Genomic DNA, 19,524 nt, shown 5'->3' with positions numbered 1-19,524 from the left:
GCCACTATATGTAACACCGACAGCAGGCCAGGTCACAGCCTCTTCATTATGCCCTGCCATACGGCCTAATGAATGTGTCAGTCAGAGAGTGTGGGCGTCCATTAGCTTCTGTAGGACCAGTAGCGATTACCACATTCGAAATCAAAGAAAATAGGAATGGAAGTGTGAGCTTTTTTCTTGTTGCTATGCCCCCGACAGGCTTCTGCACTAAACTGTGACCCCTGCCCTCGCATAAATGATGCCTGGGTGTTCGCATCTTTGTAATGACTTTACCGAGCTTGTACTATGTCATGTGTGCATGGATGCTGTCACGTGTCGGAGCGTTGTGTGGGCGTGTGAAGAGGGGACCAGGAGGAGGGGGCCCTTCACCTTCTGAATGCATATAGTATGTCATCAAAGGGCTATGACACACAAGTATTCATTAACTGTGAAGTGGTGTACTGCACTTTTGTAGTAATAATGCAGGCAACATGTTCACAGAGCCATGTGTTATTTTGTACATACGTCACATATATATGATTTTGCAGTTCATGTGCAACAGTTAAAGGTGAAGCATGCAACTTTTTATGTGTTAAAAAAAAGTTGATATCTGTGCTTATTTGACCTTGCAGTAGGCCAGCGGCTGTATGGGCGGTTAGCGTGGTGCCTTTACTTTTCATCACAGTGGTCTTTCGGACGCTCTAGAATCCATTGGTTGGAAGGTTTTCACGACTGACGGAGCCTCTCACCAGAAAACCTCCAAAACAATTGATCCTGGAGTGTTCTAAAGACCACCGGGATCGAAAGTAAAGGCACCAGGCTGACCACTCATCCAGCTGCTGGGTCACTACAAAGTCAAATACAGACAAATATATAAAAAGATAATGTTCACATAAAATGTTGCATAATGCACCTTTAAGATAAATAAACGTAAGTTTAGTTGAAACTACAAAAAAACATGTACAGGGTCTTTAACAATTGAAAGATAGGACTTGAGGGTGTAGTATTACTTAATATTGTAGCAGCAGTACATTTTTTTTTTAAATATCATATTGCCTGTACTTTTTCTTTCTCAAACCATTTTGTTATGATATGGAACCACTATTTCACCTCTCAGTAAAAATCCTCCTGCAGAATATCATATGTTAACTTAGGCATCCATTAATTCTTCCACTTGACTAATCCCGTTGCCTTAAACGAATGATAACGAGTAAGAGAGAAAGTCATTAAAAGTCCATAACCATCTGGGGAATTTGTCTTGCTGATAAATACTGCATTTCTCCCAGGTTCAAACAAGGCATAAAAATGCAGATGGAATCGATAATGCATTCCTCTTCCCCACAATGAGGCACTAATGTGTGTCAGAACAAAGCACCGGGGAAAGCCATCATTTGGGTCATTATCGGTGTTTTTCTGGCAAATTTTTTATCGGATTTTATATCAAATATCGTATATGTTCATTAATTATTTTTGCCTGCTAATTCATTTCTAATTCGCACTCAGAATGCTCCATCCCATTAACTGTCGCTCAAAATATGAACTATTCAATTTGGTGTAGACCTGGGGTCTCCAAGTAAATTTCGCTGTGGGCCAAAATATATTGAGAGTGTATTGCCGGGGTCCATAAACAAAAGCTCCAGTAAAATATGTCTTGATTGGGAAAATACTATTGAGGAAACTTTTTTCCATAATGAGCCTGACAGGACTGTAACCTCGGCTTACGCTTGTATTGTACTTCACAAGCCTGTGTCACAAGTCTCTGCTGCACTGTTGTCATGATTCTTTCACTCAGCACTTGGTGGTGGTAAACTACTATTGTAGCCACAGCCGCCCAGGGGCAGACTGTCTTTTACCATGTGATTAAAATTGTGTTGTTTATATCCTGATCTCTGATTATGTTTAAGCTGCCCCCTAGAGGCTGGAGTGAATTCTGGTTATTTCTTTAAATATTCATAACTCCACACAGGAATGGGCTAGAGACTTAGGGCCAGATCTTGTGGTGGTGCACGGAGGGGCACAGGCTCTTGGCGAATTATTTTCGGTGTGGCGAAGCTATATGCGCCATTCGCCTCCGCCACTTGTAAGGAGGCGTCACAGGAGGAGGTGACTGCACTGATGGAAACACCATTAATTTCCTCGTTTACATTGTGCTGCCTTGTGTTCCTTTGGGTCTCACGGGTCAAACGAAAAACTTTATTTACCCCATCGTGAGCTAAACAATGTTCACGTCTGGAGAGAAAAAGAGCTACAGCGTCCGCTGTGGCACCCCAAAAGGAATGCAATGTTTCCCTCTATTTCTGCGAATAACTAGCCTGGCTAACACCAGACTAAAATCACAAGTGATATTTAGTCTGGGGACACCAATTCATTTTCTCGTAGGAGAGGTGTGGTTTACGATCGTCCATACTCGTTTATTGGGCGATACGAAAAAAAAAAAAAAAAGTCTATCATGCGTCTGCACGTAGCCATGGACAATCGTATCATCGTATGAGATGACGTATGACGTACCCACTGTAAACGTTTGAGCTAAATTATTTAGAACAAGGTCTAAAGCTTGATCAAAAAATACCATCGTGTCTGCTGCTGTCACGTTGGATCCGTAAATAAACTTTTTTTTTATTATCCGTAAATAAACTACAAGCTTCCGTATATCGAATAGCGCGTCATCGTCTTGCCGTCCCTCCTCGCTCTGTGATTGGTTCCCAAATCCACCGGAGATTTCGGCCATGGTCCCCAGGCTGTTGTGCAGTTCGAAATAATTCGAGCGCACACAGCAGCCTGGTGTTAGCCAGGTTAGCGAATAACAGCAAAAACAGCAAACTTACGACAGTTTTCCTCGTCCGACTTGTCCTTGCAGTCCGCGTCCCCGTCGCACTTCCAGTTCATGTGGACGCACTCCCCGCTGCCGCAGTGGAACTCCCCGACCGGGCAGCGCGGCTTCTGGGGCTCGGTGCGCCGGCTGCACCTCTCCATGGACTCGTCCGACTTGTCCTTGCAGTCCGGGTCCCCGTCGCAGCTCCACAGGGCCGGGATGCACTCCGAGTCGTTGCAGCGGAACTCGTGCTGGCCACAAGTGGGCGCCGAGCACTTCCCCTCGTCGCTGGCGTCGCCGCAGTCGTCGTCCCCGTCGCAAACGAAGATCTGGGAGACGCACTTCCCGTTGCGGCAGGCGAAGTCCTTACTCGGGCAGGCTTTGGCGTCTGAAGGGGAAAGAGAAAGATTAGATGAGCAATTTGCAACTTAATTATACCTGACTTGAAACTTGCCTAGAGACATGTACTTAAGAGAGAATGTGTATAGCTACTTCACAATCTATCGAACGGTATGAAAGACATTGCTGCAGATAAATTAAGTTAATGAGCAAAAGCTAATAACAGATCTCCAAATGTGCTTCTGGGCTTTTGGTGTGCAGTTTGATCTGAAACGGCCTCATTACTGTAAGCAGTTCTTCAAAAGCTCACCATCTTCAAAAGTCACTTCAATATCAGACGACTGAAATGAAGCGATCGCTATAGCAAAGCACCTTTATGTAAACCTGTGGGAAAATATATTAAAGTGGAAATATCATGCATAATCCAGGCTAGGAACATACTTTTGAGGCCCTCGGCATTGATATTTGACTTTTTTTTTTATTTGAAATGATGTCTATACAACGAAAAGACAGTAAGAAGCGAGAAAAACTGGGCTGGTCGGGATTTCGAACGGGCCTGGAGCTTTCACTTTCAACTAACGGCATGCAAGCAAATCAATGACGGCGTAGTGAACACACTTTAAGCACAAAACGGGCCCATTGATGGATTATGGGCTGATGATGGGGGAAAAGTACGGGTTCCCTATATGATGCATCAAAATCCAGGAAAAAAAACCAAACAGATCTGAGCATTTCAGCAGTAGAAGAAGATACAACCAAAGTGAATAGGAGTACTAAAAGCTGCACCCTAATCTCAGCACTCAGTATCCTTCTAATTTATCCACTTTGTACTGTACTTCTTCCTTTGGACCAAAATCACTTGCTTTTTGTTCCCTGTCGACCTTTGACAAATTCTAATTATTAGCATTATATTCACCTAGCTAGCAAACACAAATCAGGCTACAGAAGCAAAATCCTAGCCTCACAGGCGGTGGTTCATTTATTAAAATTTGACACTAAATTATTGTGAAAAGCTCATTAACCTGTAGATGAAAGAGAGAGCACAAGAGTCATCTTTGTATCTTTCATGGAATGGGGAATGTTAATTACGTTTTCAATGAAGCTCTGAATATCAAATTATGACACAAATGTTTCACTCTGAATTATGTGTAAACAGGTTAAGATTATCATGTGCTCTGGCATGCATTCTGAATTAAGATAACACTTGTTTGGGAATATCAATGTTGAATATCGTTGTTTTTAGCACCACTTTGTACATGTTTGTTAATAGTTTTCGTGTAATTTATAGATAGTGTTGATGTTAATATCTTGAATCGCCATTCCGCACAAATGAATGAATAAACACATAAAAAACATATATACAAAGAAAAAATAATCATAAAATAACAACAACAATCAGCTTGCAGCACCATGGGGAGGCAAAAAAAAGAGTAGCTTAATATTTCCTCGTACCCGCAGTGTGATCCAAAAGGGACTCATTATGATAATGGCCTATTGGATTCCCCACTAGCTATTAGCGCTAGCATGCTAATCACCCCCGCTCAGATCAGAAGTAATTGAATTAGCATGAGAGTATAAACAGCAACAGCGAGCGGCATTCCCGGCAGAAGAGCAGGCGTCTGGGGTCAGCCGAGGAAAAACTGGTTCTAAAAATGTAAAAACTTGGGAAAATAAATGAATATTGTGTGTTTGTTTGTTGATATTTGGCTAGACCAGACTAGCCAGACGTGAACCCACCCTGACAAGATGAGAAACTCCCCACAGAAAGACCTGTTCCGGCACAGGAATCAAGTTTGAGACTTTCTGGCTGTGGGGCAGTAATACTATCCACTCTGCCTGAGCGCTTTACTCTACTATCGGTCCCACAAGTACAAACAACCAAAACTTCTGAACATTTTCTCCAAGAGTTGCTTGTGTATCACTGCAGGCTACAACAGAGCAACAACGTGAAACCGTTTGTGAAATAATAAAGTGGATATAAATGAGTGTGTGGCCAAACAGATGGATGCTATTTGCAAAGATAAAGCTGTCACTTTGAGGGTAATAGACCATTACAGTTATAAGCAGTCCTTATGGTGGAAATGCACAAGCCATAAGTCTAAATCCAAATGGGATACTGAACGCAACACTACACAACTTAAGCTACAGTATATTACCCGGATATTTATTCTGACATTCTGCATTGGCTGGGTTTTTTGGATTAAGCATTATCCAAGGCTAATATTGTTTGAATTTGATACAAATGATGTTTTTTTTCCATTTAGGTTTTGTTATAAGTAGATGTTATAAGTAGACATATGCTGCGTCCGAAACGAGCAGATTGGTAAGAGCTCTTACGCCAAACCGGATGTGCGTCAGCGTCCGCCATGACAAGATGCTTCCGAAATTGGGCTGTCAGTTAGGGAGGAGTTAGGAAAAGGAGCCTCGATGCTAACTATCATGGCCACTTTAGCATAGGGACCTCTGGTGCTAACTAACCGGTGATTAGGAGCTATGTGCCATCCCATAAGCCACTGCGCCAAATCCCCCCACCCCCCTCGCCCCCACCCTCGAGTGATTCATGCACTGTTGATTGACAGGAGCACATTTAATATGAGGACTCGGAGGTGGGCTCGCCCATCACCGGGGCTGAAGTCACCAAGGTGGTGAGAAAGCTCCTTGGTGGCAAGGCTCCGGGGGTGGATGAGATTCGCCCTGAGTACCTTAAGTCTCTGGATGTTGTAGGACTGTCTTGGCTGACACGTCTCTGCAACATCGCGTGGCGGTCGGGGACAGTGCCCCTGGATTGGCAGACCGGGGTGGTGGTCCCTCTCTTTAAGAAGGGGGATCGGAGGGTGTGTTCCAATTACAGAGGAATCACCCTCCTTAGCCTCCCCGGTAAGGTCTATTCCGGGGTGCTGGAGAGGAGGATCCGGCCGATAGTTGAATCTCGGATCCAGGAGGAACAATGCGGTTTTCGTCCTGGTCGTGGCACACTGGACCAACTCTATACCCTTCATCGGGTACTCGAGGGTTCGTGGGAGTTCGCCCAACCAGTCCACATGTGTTTTGTGGATCTGGAGAAAGCGTTCGACCGCGTCCCTCGTGGTGCCCTGTGGGGGGTGCTCCGGGAGTATGGGGTCCGGGGCCCTCTGCTAAGGGCTGTCCGTTCCCTGTATGACCGCAGCAGGAGCTTGGTTCGCATTGCCGGCAGTAAGTCAGACCTGTTCCCGGTGCGTGTTGGTCTCCGCCAGGGCTGCCCTTTGTCACCGGTTCTGTTCATTACTTTTATGGACAGAATTTCTAGGCGCAGCCAGGGGCCGGAGGGTGTCCGGTTTGGGAGCCTCAGAGTCTCATCTCTGCTGTTTGCGGACGATGTTGTTCTGATGGCTTCAACGAACCAGGACCTTCAGCACGCACTGGGGCGGTTTGCAGCCGAGTGTGTAGCGGCCGGGATGAGGATCAGCACCTCCAAATCCGAGGCCATGGTTCTCCACCGGAAAAAGGTGGCTTCCCCTCTTCAGGTCGGTGGGGAGTCCTTGCCTCAAGTGGAGGAGTTCAAGTATCTCGGGGTCTTGTTCACGAGTGGGGGACGGATGGAGCGTGGGATCGATAGACGGATCGGTGCGGCGTCAGCAGTGATGCGGTCGCTGTATCGGTCTGTCTTGGTGAAGAGGGAGCTGAGTCGGAGGGCAAAGCTCTCGATTTACCGATCGATCTACGTTCCCACCCTCACCTATGGTCATGAGATTTGGGTCATGACCGAAAGGACAAGATCGCGAATACAAGCGGCCGAAATGAGTTTCCTTCGCAGGGTGGCTGGGCGCACCCTCCGAGATCGGGTGAGGAACTCAGTTACCCGGGAGGAGCTCGGAGTAGAGTCGCTGCTCCTTCACGTCGAAAGGAGCCAGCTGAGGTGGCTCGGGCATCTGTTTCGGATGCCTCCTGGTCGCCTCCCGCGGGAGGTGTTCCAGGCATGTCCTAGTGGGACAAGGCCTCGTGGAAGGCCCAGGACACGGTGGTGGGACTATGTCTCCGAGCTGGCCTGGTGTCGCCTCGGGGTCCCCCCAGAACAGCTGGAGGAGGTGTGTGTGGATCGGGAAGTTTGGGCATCTCTGCTGAGACTGCTGCCCCCGCGACCCGGCCCCGGATAAAGCGGAAGAAAATGGATGGATGGATGGATGGACATTTAATAATAATAAAAATAATAATAATAAAAAATAACATTCTGCACAAGCCAAACTTTATAAAAGTGACAAAAATACATATTGTCGTCCCCACAGCTCAGTCACATGTCAGTGTTAAAGAGGATTAAATGCTTTTGTTTTCATTTAGTAGAAACTTAAGCCACATGGATCACTTTTTTTCCCCCCCTTAAATGTCGTTTTTTTTGGACCCTATACAGTAGGGGGCGACATGCACTTTTGTTTGGCCTGCACTCCACCAATAACTTTAAAGAAGAAGAAAAACAGCTGTTGGTGATGTCACTTCCCCTTCCCCTTCGGTAAGGATGGTCGGATTGTGCAAAATACCTGAAGCTCTAGTTCACTAACTGCATAGAGGTCTAACAGTCGACCCCATGAAAGGTTAAGGATTAGTTGTTAGTGTTGGTGCTTAGAGGCCACAATCTGATGGTTTTGGACGCAGCCAGACACTTATAAAAACAACAACATCTTTAGAAATATTGTAGCAAATAGTTTGTCATCTGTAACCCGGATGTTTTGCCTCTCACCTCTCGAGGCTTCATCAGCAACGAGTGATCGTTCGGCAGCAGGATGAACACCAATCTGGTAGGGAGGGGTTTGTCTTGTTATTTTAAGAACCTTCTGCCAAAATGACAACCTCTTGTACAATTGAGAGCTTACAGAAACATTTAGGCCACACATAATGATAAAGATACTGCATTTCATTTCCACCAGCTTTGATGCTGCTATTCCCTGTTGTAGACGCTTTCAAAATCTGTGGAGATTTGAGTAAAGCTACTGCCTCTTATCAGCTAGTGTGTCCAAACTGACATGCGGCAGGATTTGGTGCACCAGGGAATCCGGGAAGGGCTTTTTCTCTGTACCGATACTGACCACAACCAATCATCAGAAACAGATGAGGGGAGATTGGACCGGGCAGGTGTGCGAAAGAGCATGTGGATCGAGAGATACGGCAGATGTGGAAATGCCCTCGCCATCGACATGAATGCACGCTGCACACCCTGACCACAGCAGCTAGAAGATAAACACTCGACGTGAGATACGGCTGATGGTAAAGGTTAAAGATAAGGTTTGGAAAGGCAGTGCGCTTTGACAAGAGCGGGATGCATAAAATAAAGTGTCACACAATATGTCCCATGGGACTCGAAAAGGACGTTTGAAACCTCTGTGGGATTTCAGATGAAATGGAGACAGACAAAAGCAGGCCAGAGCCAATCTCCAGCATGTCGTCGCGCTGTCTTGGAATAGTAATAGACCTGGACTCCAACCAAGAGTGGATAAGACACAGAGCTTTGAATGTGATAGCTGGTGAATGTTAATAATTCAATTCAATTCAATTCAATTCAATGTCTCAAATTTGAATCAAAGCTGAATAGAACTGTCTATTTTCAATACGCCAAGAGCATAACAAAAAGATCCAACAGACTAGATATTGTGGCCGGGACATGTCCTGATACATATGAGCCGATTTCAACACTTCAACCTGAATGAATAGAAAAAGAAAGCAAACAACAGTCAAATGCAGAGTACAATTAAAAGGTTGTAATACCAGTCTTCTTCCTTTAACGTTATATACTGTATCTATCAAAATCCGGACCTGGCGATCACACCAAACCTACGACACAACAGACAGGCAAGAGCTGCATTGCTTACTGTTACTTATGGACATCCAGCCAGTCGCTTATTCTCCCCATTACACTTTTAAATGAGGAAATCAGTACTCAGGCAGCAGAATCCATCGTGACAGGAGCCCTCCTCCGCTCAGGTGATTGTGTTTAACTCAGGGTCAGATCTTTCCATCCATCCGCTCCCATGTGGACCCCTGGACAGCTAATAGATGGAGCCCCAGATAGGGCACTGCTCGTTGACCTTCAGCGTACGGACATTTTGGACTCACCTAAGACGGCTTACAGACCTCCAAGAAGTCTCATGTGTGCTCATTCAAACCCTGCTTTTGACATTGGTTATAGTACAGGCTCCCAAACTTAATAACCTAAGAATTGGGAAGGGAAAAAGGATTTATATGTACCTCCTCAATCTGTAGAACAGTGATTCAGTAATACAGTATTAATGTTGACACTGAATCTCTCTATATATGACCCACTTAGTCCATGTGGGTGCATGGCTTTGAATGAGCTGCTCTTGTCTCTGCTCCAGTGATGACTCTTAGTCTTATGCATAGCTGACATGACTAATGACACCACTGACATGCCTGGTATGACCTAAATATGGGGATGTCTAAGCGGGGGCAGTATCACAAGCACTGTGGCTCGAATCACGGGGACAACTGTGATACAAGATTCATCCAGAGGTTGTTCCTTGCATGTAGTATATTTAGATGTGCTGATATCAAACTCCAATAATGGCAAGACAAACTACCAGTGTGACAGCAATAATTATTCACTTTGATTTCCAAATGTATACTCACTGACAATGAAAGTTGAATCTGGAAAAGTTAGGAGTGAGAGACTGGGCTGTTCAGTGCCCTCTGCAGGCAGTAGTAGGAATGTGTGCACAAGATTTCACTTCTAACAGCACGCTAACAAATCAATGGTGCTGTGATGAACTCACTTTGAGTGCACTGATCGAGCCCAGTGACGATATATAGACTTTAAAAATGAGTGTCGCTGAATCTCTTAGGCAACAAAAGCCAGATAATGCACATGGAAGCGCTTAAACAGTAGAAGAAGAAATGGCCAACGAAAGCTGCATTGACAAAGCAAAATGCTACTCCAGGCTAAGACAACAAGAATATAACAAGCACAAGGTTACATCAAGGGGCTTTCTATCAAAAACATTAAAAGTGAAAAGCTCAAAAAAGCATACGTCCACTTTAAAATGCCTCTCCACAACTTTCTGAATAACCTTTTCACAAATCTGAACTACTTTTGCTTTTGTGTACCTTCATGTAAATTATGTAGTATGCATCTAAAAAATTATCACCTTAAAAAACACCCAGGATTTTGTGTCTGGGGCACAGAAACCAATCTCACACATTGTTCACTGAAAAGTAAACGCCAGACACATTTACAGCCATAGGTCAGCAGATGCTCCTCAAAAAGAGCAAGTCAAAGATCACACGGAAGCAAACAAGGAGAAGACATTGAAACTACGCTTGCACAGGTTATGTCACAAGAGCCACTAAGCAATTATATTAGTTATTAATTTCACATTCAATGGGAAATGCATCTCAGTGTGGCTTTAAATAAATGTCCAGGGAAATTCATACTAATACCATATATTGCAGTGAGCTGAACTAAAGGTTATAGCGCACACTGTCTCCAAACATTACCCTCATGGTTAACAGAGTTGAGCATAGAATGGAAGAACTTTGTGGTATTTCCAGCTGAGGAAAAGTTGCAGCGCGCTCTTCTGCACGAGCTGTCACTGCGACTACACTATTTCTGGCTAAATAAATGATCTGATGAAGCAGGAGAGCGCACGCAAATGCAAAGCCAAATGTCACAGAGGCTCAAGTGACTCTGGTTTGAAAGAACTTTTATTGCAAATCCGAGGAGACTTTTGGCGTGTACGTGTTTATGTAGGACCTATAGCCTTTTATCCAATACTGGTAAACTGTATACAAAGGTAAAAAAAAGCTAGTTTAGCAGCTTCGGTTCGGTGAAAATGGCGGCCTGATGGAAGGGACAGAGTGGTCATGGTCTTCTTTGTTTTAGCTGTATGGCCTTTATAAGAGTCTTTATAAGAGTCTATAACAATGGATCTTTTTCTTTTGAAGGAGCCATTGGTTCTACTCAAATAAAAATAAGAGCTGATCAAGCGGAGACAACATTTCTAACAGTTTCATTATGTGAATCTAGCGATGAGCGAAAGTGTCAGACATTGTGCTGTTGAGGAGGAACGGCAAAAATTACAAGCAGTCAAGACGAAATTGTTGCGCCGATACCGAGTGCAATGGGAGTCTATGTTTACTTGTCTTAAAAGAGGAACTTCGGAAGCCTGATATCACAGATTGGGCCTGCAGCCTTGGAAACTGATAAATGTTGTTTTGCTCCCGCCATCTGGTTAAAAGCCCCACAAGACTGCCATCAATCGCATCCGAAAGGGTTTCACTTTGACATTACCTTTGAATGAGTTGCATGTTCAAGGTTGCCTCCGATCACCAGATTTTGGGGTAAAGTAGTTATAACAGTGAACAAAGCTTTTAACACACAAGGCGACATCGCACGGCAGGGTAGCACGGCAAAGTCACAATATGTAAAGCTACGACATCGCTCGGTAACAGAGCAGTGTTGCTGCTGACTATTTTTGCATTACAATAATAAATGGGCTTTTAAAATGAGAATATTCGACACAACAGTCCAACACACGCACATTCCCCTACGCCTGCGGCACAGAGGAGGCGTCACAAGAGGAGCTGCAAGAAACAAGAAAGGGACAAACGAGGAGGTATCCGGGCGAGACCCACAGCTAAGCCACACATGCAGTCTATTGTTCTGGCCAATGGACGTTCACTGGAAGGGGTGCTCCGGTTTCCTCTACTTCCAAAAACATGCTGGTCACAGTGGCGGCGTGGCTCAGTCGCAGCGGCTCAGGACTAACGCCTGAACACTATTTCGTTGTATGTTTGTGCAATGACATGTAAAGCACTTACTTGCATTGAGGAGGTGGACAGTTTCAAGTACCTGGGTGTTCACCTCAACAATAAACTGGACTGGTCCCACAACACCAACTCCCTGTACAAGAAGGGCCAAAGTCGCCTCCACCTTCTGAGGAGACAGAGGTCGTTCGGAGTGAGCAGGCCTCTGCTCAGGACTCTTTATGACTCTGTGGTGGCCTCTGCTCTCCACTACGCTGCCGTGTGCTGGGCCCTGAGCAGCACAGAGACAAGAACAGACTGAACAAATGGTAAATGGTAAATGGTCTCAACTTATAGAGCGCTTTTCCACCTACATTAGGCACTCAAAGCGCATTCATTCACACATTCATTCTCTCATTCATACACCAATGTACGCAGACACTGGGGGCAATGTGGGTGAAGTGTCTTGCCCAAGGACACAACGACAGTGTGCACTTTCAGGAGGTGGGATTCGAACCCCTGACCTTCCGATCATGAGACGACCCGCTCTACCATCTGCGCCACTGTCGCAGACAAGCTGGTCAGGAGGGCCAGCTCCGTCCTGGGCTGCCCCCTGGACTCTGTGGAGGAGGTGAGGGACAGGAGGGTGTTAGCCAAGCTCACATCCATCATGGACAACACCTGCCACCCACTGCACAGGACTGTAGAAGAGCTGAGCAGCTCTCTCAGTGGCAGACTGAGACACCCTCAGTGCAAGAAGTCAGACTGTACAATAAGACTGTAAAGTAACATGTGCAATAATCTCTTATCAGCTGCACTTTATTAACTCTTCTTCTTGAACGCCGACTGTAACAAGTGAATTTCTCCTTTGTGAGATCAATAAAGGATTATCTTATCTTATCTTATCTTACTCTTCATTCTAGTCAAGTGAAACCTTGCCATGAATATTACTACTAGTGCTTTGACTTCATATATAGAGTAGCTACGTATTCCGGTACTGCGATGTGCAGCAGCTGGCTTTGAACTACAGCCCACAAGCTCAATGTTTAAAGATTCAACACGTCACGAAGAGCCGTTACTGTATATTCTAAATCGAAAGACACAACAGCTTACGTCAAGTCACTAAGACACACTTCATAGCCCGCCCGCCTGCATACATTTCCAGAATGTCGGCTAATGTAGCATAAGTTATGTACCAGGCATCATTAGCCTCGATACGAGGAAGGGTAGCCCTTTGCTGGAGGCTCTCACTTTGCTGCATTTTTAAAGGATCTGACTTTATTGCACAAATCCTTACCCGCTGTGTGCCTCTCATTGTATGTCTGATCACTCAAGAGCTACAAGAAAGTGAGGGATAGAGAGTGGGACTAGCAGCAGAAAGCTAAAGATGAAAGATTTTTTTTATTTCTTTGCTGGAAGACTAGAGAGAGGTCCTGGGAGTGCTATGGTGCACGGGCAGACATCTTGACACGCCGTCCCTCTCTGGGGCCACTGCGAGTGTTTATCAGCGCTTTGGTTACATTAGACCTTTTGAAGCGTTGAGGGCAGGAGCCGAGCAGCAACACGCGCATTCACAAGCAAGACTGGCAGACCCCGGAGCTTCCAGACCTGCCAGAACACGGTAACATGAAAAAGCGCTTTCCCCACTGTCTCTTAATGGAATAGACGACTGAAAGAAAGATGTAAAATAGTCAACAGATTTATCAGCGTTGAGAAACAGAAGGCGGCTTTGGGAGGCAATTGGAGTGTTTTTTTTTGTTTTTTTGTTTTTTTGCACAGAGCCTGGGCCAGCTGATGAGGTTTACCAGGCACCCAGCCAAGCGTTCATGTCATTGGAATGAAGAAGCATCTAATATGTCCGTCATGTTGTCAAGCTGTAGGGGAGATGGGGAGGAACAATAGAACGAGGTGATCTGATTGAATACAGCGTCGCAAAGGGAGCGTTTACAGGAGGGATGACTGGAGATTTGTTATGTGTTAGCACCTTAAAGACATAACTGGCAGTACTTCAGTCTAGCACGTGTGGGTAATTTAGTTTGCTAAGGTGCTCTCCTCCTCTCGAGCTGAAAACACTTGGATTTATGGCTCTACATTCGACCAACTCTCCAGGAAATGCTCCTTTTGCAATGCAGGGAATGCAATTAATGCCAAAAGTTTGTCGAAAAGCCCGAGTCAGGGATACCGCAGTACTTTTAACCAGGGATGGAGGCAGCGTTCCTTCTTGTTTGTCCCTCAAAACGTTTTGGGTTTGGTCGGGGACCCGAGTTGGAATTCAATCAGGCTCACTTCAGCCGGCAATCAGCCACTTGTTAATCGGAGCGCGAAAAAAAAAAAAAAGGCAAAGTGACCTTAACTTGAAGGGTGCATTTGTTTTCACTTTTATTACGGGGCTTTTCAGTGTGGGGCCAGACAAAGGGATGAAGTGAATCTCATCCCGAATCAAAAGTCAATCTGGTTTCCCCCTGTTTATTTTGGTGCACACCATTGGCAAAAAAGAAAATGAGTGAATCAACTGTTTCTAGAAACAATGAGGTAGATGAACAGTCGCTATCGGGTATTACCTATCAGAGGTGGGAGTTAGTCACTAAATGCAAGTCTCGAGTCAAGTCCAAGTTGTGAAGGTCCAAGTCCCAAGCAAGCCCAAGTCAATCGGTCATGGGGTCAAGTCAAGTCAAGTCATAGCTTTTCAAAGCGTGTTTAATCTTGAAAATAACAAGTGATCTCTCACGCTAAAACGATTTTTAAAATTTAGGCTAAAATCAATCTTTTTAAAATCTAATGGATTTGGATTTAAAGTCTAATTAATATTTAATCGCCACAAAATTCAAAATATGTATATTTTGAATGCTCCAGTCTATGTACAAACTTACTGGGACAGCATTTTAAGGAAGGGGGCCTGGGTTGGCTGACTTAAAAAAAAAAACGAAAAAGAGTCTTTTAAACATGAGCTGCTTTTCCCTGCAGTCTGAAAAATAAACATAAAATAATATTTTTTTTATTTTTGTTAGTTTCTGTCAGTTTTTCTGTCAGTGGTTCCCCTGTAATGCACCAGCCCCTGTATACTCGGATTCGCCCCTGCTCAAAATATATTTTCTGTGTAGCCTTCAGTCCCGCTGTCACTGGGCTGTGTGCGGATGCGTAATATAACCACGAAATGCTGTCAGCTTTGTGTGAACGCCTTAAAACACCAAAAAGCCCCCAAACTTTCTGTTGATTAATCAGCTCTTATCGTTGTTCTGGAGGCTCCGTCTGCGCTGTAGGTACAGTCCAATTATTTCAAACATTTTCCTGTCCAGAAATCTCCACCTCTTCACTGTCTTTAGAAAACTTTTAATGCATCCAAAGAAACACGTTGTATTTCCTCCTGTCTTTTTGTGCTGTATTGATAAAACGCTCCGTGGGGAAACCGAACACGCATGTGGCTAATTACCATAATGTAAACATAGATGCGCTGCTTTTATGAAATGAATCCTGATCTTTCGACAGTTTCACTCAAATAAATAATAACTACAAAGTCACAGCGAGTCATTGAGAGTCATTGGCCTCAAGTCCAAATTGAGTCTCGAGTCACAAACAGCAAGTCCCAAGTCAAGTCAAGTCTTTTCGGAGCTTTGGTCAAGTAAGTCTCAAGTCCCGAAAATTGCGACTCCGAGTCTGACTCGAGTCAAGACGTTTGACTCAAGTCTCCCACCTCTGCCTATCACTGGGTCAGACCAGATCTGAATCCACCTGTTTTAGATGCTTTCTATTGTTTCCCCGTTTGTTTGCCACAAATACCAGACAAATGCAGACAAATTGCCATGAAAAAGAGCAAATGTCACCGTATATGTTGGCAGAGTTTGCAAATTATGAGCTGTTATTGGACTCAGTCACCTTAAAATACCTCAAAGCGACTTCCGCAAACCTCTATTAAAATTCTGTTTGCCACCGCGCATTAAACGGTCTGCGCTCAGAGCCAGAACATGTCAAACAAAGTATGAAAAGCCATTGAAAATGAGACCTCATTGTAGCAAGCTGTCAAAGGCAAAGCGTGCGAGCTATAATCGAGTGAAGGACGTCTGAAAACTTGCAATAAGGAAACAGCAAACTTCATCTCAGTCATATGAAATGTTAAGTACCTTAGGACTGAAGGGGCGCGCGTGAATTGACATGTATTCACCGTAGAGGGCTTGTAATGAACGCCCCACTGTGCCTCGAGCGGTGTATTGACATAAAAGATTGCAATTCATCAAAACAGTCACATTCTTTCCTAACAATTCCCTCATTAAATGTACACATATGACGTGCATCTATTTTTCTAGCTGTATGTCTTCTTAAACCTCACCAGTGGCTGACACACACTCCATAATTGCCTGCTGCTAAATCTATGAATATATTAATGTGGGTTATTGTAATTTTGCATGGTGATTAGATCTACACAATAAATCCTATCAAAGCGTTTACGTGATGATGGCGCGATTATCAGACCAGATTATTATCATGGAGGAGATGTTGCCAGAGAGCGCGAGTTCAGCTCTCAGCCCCGGTGACTTTTGTTTATAATCACATTAATAAACGGAAAGCATTCAACTTTGAGCGGGTATTTTTGAACTTTTTATTAATTTTCTTACACTTATTTTATGAACAAAATGGGTTGGAACAGGGGTGTCATTTTGGGTTGTGGGCCGAAATTCAGCTCCCACGGCAGGTCGCGGGCTGCTTATAATAGAGAAAATGTTTCCAATAAATGAATAATAATAAGCTGTGATTTGGTCAAAGCCCCAACTTGACTGTAGCTTCATTAATAACAATGGCATAAGGTTGTATTGCACTTTATAAGTCTGTGTCACAAGTTCATCAAAGTACTACATAGTCATTATTCATTCACTCTACACTCGGTGATGGTAAGCTGTTATTGATGGTAAGACTGTCCATTTACCAAAAGGCTATATAATGTGTTGTTCATATCCTTAGCTGATTCTGGTTATTCTTTAAAGTCGATGCAAAATCGACTTTTTCAAGCTTTACATCATGTTATTTATTTATTGACCTTTATTTAACCAGGATAGTCCCACTGAGATTAGAATCTCTTTTTCAGGGGAGTCCTGGCCCCAGAGGGGAGTCTATTGTACATGTTTTTAGTGGTAGGGGAAACCGGAGTACCCGAAGGAAACCTACGCAGACATGGGGAGAACATGCAAACTCCACACAGAAAGGCCCCCGTCCAGGTGGGAATCGAATCCTGGACCTTCTAGCTTCAGCCGCAGCTGTTATGTCATTCCCTCATTATTAACATACCTGAAGTGTTGCCTTGGCACATTCACGTATTTTTGAGTAATCTGTAAAAACTCTGATGGCGGCCATTTTAGGGATAGCTTTGCCTGAGTCCTCCTAGGAACGCCCCCACCTCCTGGAGACGCCTCCGAGCTTTCGTCACCAGCCGAGTAACCAACCACTGCTCCTCAGCAGAACCCCCTCCCCACTGATGCCACAGACAGCGTGTGGAGGGGGCGTGTCGGAAAGGCTCAGAGGTTCTTAAAGAGACAGAGGCCTATTTCAAGACATTCACTACAGCCATTTTGAGAGAGCAATTTTATACAAGGCAGTTATTCTAATTTACTGCATTTACAGACCAACAGAAGGTTTCGTCATCATTGTAGTGTGATATAGACTGGTGCTATGTGATTGAAAAAAGCATAATACCCCCTCTTTAAAAATTCATAACTCCGCACAGTGATGCGCTAGAGATGTACTTTTTTGTTTTGTTTTACATACTCTGGAATGTATGTGTATTTTTGACACCCCTGGGTCAGAAAATACACTTTTGCTAACTTTTTCCTCTGACAAGTTTCACACATAAATGGTCACTTATCACTTTTTTTCTTCTTGAAAAGGTTATGCAGCCAAAGCTCCAGAACCATCTGGACTTATACAAATATGATTATCCACCCAGGACAGTGAGTGCAAAATGTCCTTTGTGAAAAAAACAAAAACAAAAAGCATTTAAAGAGTAGTTTTGCTATGTTCCTCTTTGCCAACTTCCTTGCATTAGAGCATTATTATTATTATGGTATGTTCACATCAAATGAATCCAAAGCATCGAGTGATTTCCTTGTATTGTCTATGTGAACGCGAATAATTAGCTGCGCAAGCAATTCACGTGACAGAGCGATGCGATTAAAAGGACGCAGAAGACCGGCTCATCTGTGTGAACTCGGAGCAACACCGCCTGCCCTCTCCTACATCACAAAGACACAAGTTAAACGGAAACAAAGTCTGAAAAGAGGAGGAAAAAAGCTTTCTGACAGGGGGGCAATCCTGCGGTTGTATGAAATGCCTGTTCCCCCATTGTTTCTCTTGTTTACAGCCTTCCAGACCGCTCTCCGCTCTCCAATGTGAGCTGAAGTTCTTTTTTTTCTCTCTTCATAAGTTCTGCTCGAGAACTCTTCTCTGTCATCTCTGTGTGATCTGCCCTGTGTATCTCCAGCGCTCCAGGTCTGCAAAGGGAGTTTCGAAATGGGGGAGAAAGTTCCTGCTAGGGGCTACGGTTTTGTGGAGACAGAGTTTTTAGTTTGAAGCCGGGGATGTAGCTGCTGCCTGCGGGGTGCGCACTGAGAAGAGACGGGCTTGTTTTTATGTGTTAGTGCTCCATTACATTACACCTACGCACACAGTGAGGGCAGTCGGGATTATAAATGAAGGAGAGCGTAATAGGAACAAACTCTGAGGCGAGAGGCTACAGTGCGGCGGCGTTTCTCTTGTAGCGTGAAGACAACATGAGAGAAGCAAAGTCTTAGGATACTATTTTAGACGCTGTATTTGGGTATGTAGGTGGACGCTCCTGGCCCTTTTTTGATGTGTTATCAAATAATGGGATAAGGGAAGTGTTTGCAGAGTAAGCAGCCAGAGTAAATATGGCGATGCGAGGGAAGGAGTGTGCAGGGAATTTTCAGGGAGGCTAAATGAGATCTCATGAAAGGCTTCGCCACTTACAGCAAAGTGAAGAGCTCGGTGAAGCTGGTAATTGCTGGTCCAATGTAGACGATCAAGAACAACAAAGTTATCGTTGAGCAATTGTCAATTTTGGGGGGGAATCTTTTGCCCTCTAGCCTACACTGGAACAGTACAATATAGGATAGTGATTCAAAATATCCGATACTGAACCGATACCTGTTCTGGCTCTCACCATTTTAAAAACAACTTTTACTGAAGTGAAGTGAATATGGACATGCTGCAGCTCATTTTGAAGGTTCAATTGCTGAGTTACTTTTATCCTCCACAAATGTATTTTTGATCACCGCACAATGTGCTGCGGCTAGCACCAGTATGATAATGCTAGCGGCAACTAATCAAGGCTGGGACAGAAACTACATTGGATCATAGTAGCCTATGTTTGTGAAGGCTCTCATTCATCCAGGGAGCATCCATAGTAGAAAAGGTTAAATCACCCAGTCCAGTTGATGATTGAACCTTTTCAAATGCCAAATGTTTGTGTTTTAGTTTATGAAATGCTGTTAAAGAATAACAGATACAAGATATTTTTAATGCGCAAGTTGTAATGATTAGAGCCCGACCGATGTATCGCCCGATATGAGGTATTTTACAATATCGGCCGATATCAGCGGTGCATATCAGTATTGGCCGAAATCCTCAATATTCTGCATTGGCCTTAGAACAAATACATTATCGGT

General features: G+C 44.3%; 1 protein-coding gene across 3 annotated transcripts in view; it reads right to left on the bottom strand.

Annotated features, from left to right (window-relative positions):
* lrp8 (low density lipoprotein receptor-related protein 8, apolipoprotein e receptor) overlaps positions 1-19,524 on the bottom strand; it is a 229,001-nt gene that overhangs the window by 74,416 nt on the left and 135,061 nt on the right. For all 3 annotated transcript variants that reach the window (XM_079575575.1, XM_079575573.1, XM_079575574.1), the window contains exon 5: positions 2,805-3,179. In XM_079575575.1, coding sequence (XP_079431701.1) covers positions 2,805-3,179 — 375 coding nt within the window. The remainder of the gene's footprint in view (positions 1-2,804; positions 3,180-19,524) is intronic.

The sequence above is a fragment of the Gobius niger genome, assembly GCF_951799975.1.
Source record: "Gobius niger genome assembly, chromosome: 17".
NCBI lineage: Eukaryota > Metazoa > Chordata > Actinopteri > Gobiiformes > Gobiidae > Gobius > Gobius niger.
The sequence above is the reverse complement of the archived record's forward strand: the minus strand, read 5'-3'. Positions and strand labels throughout refer to the sequence as shown.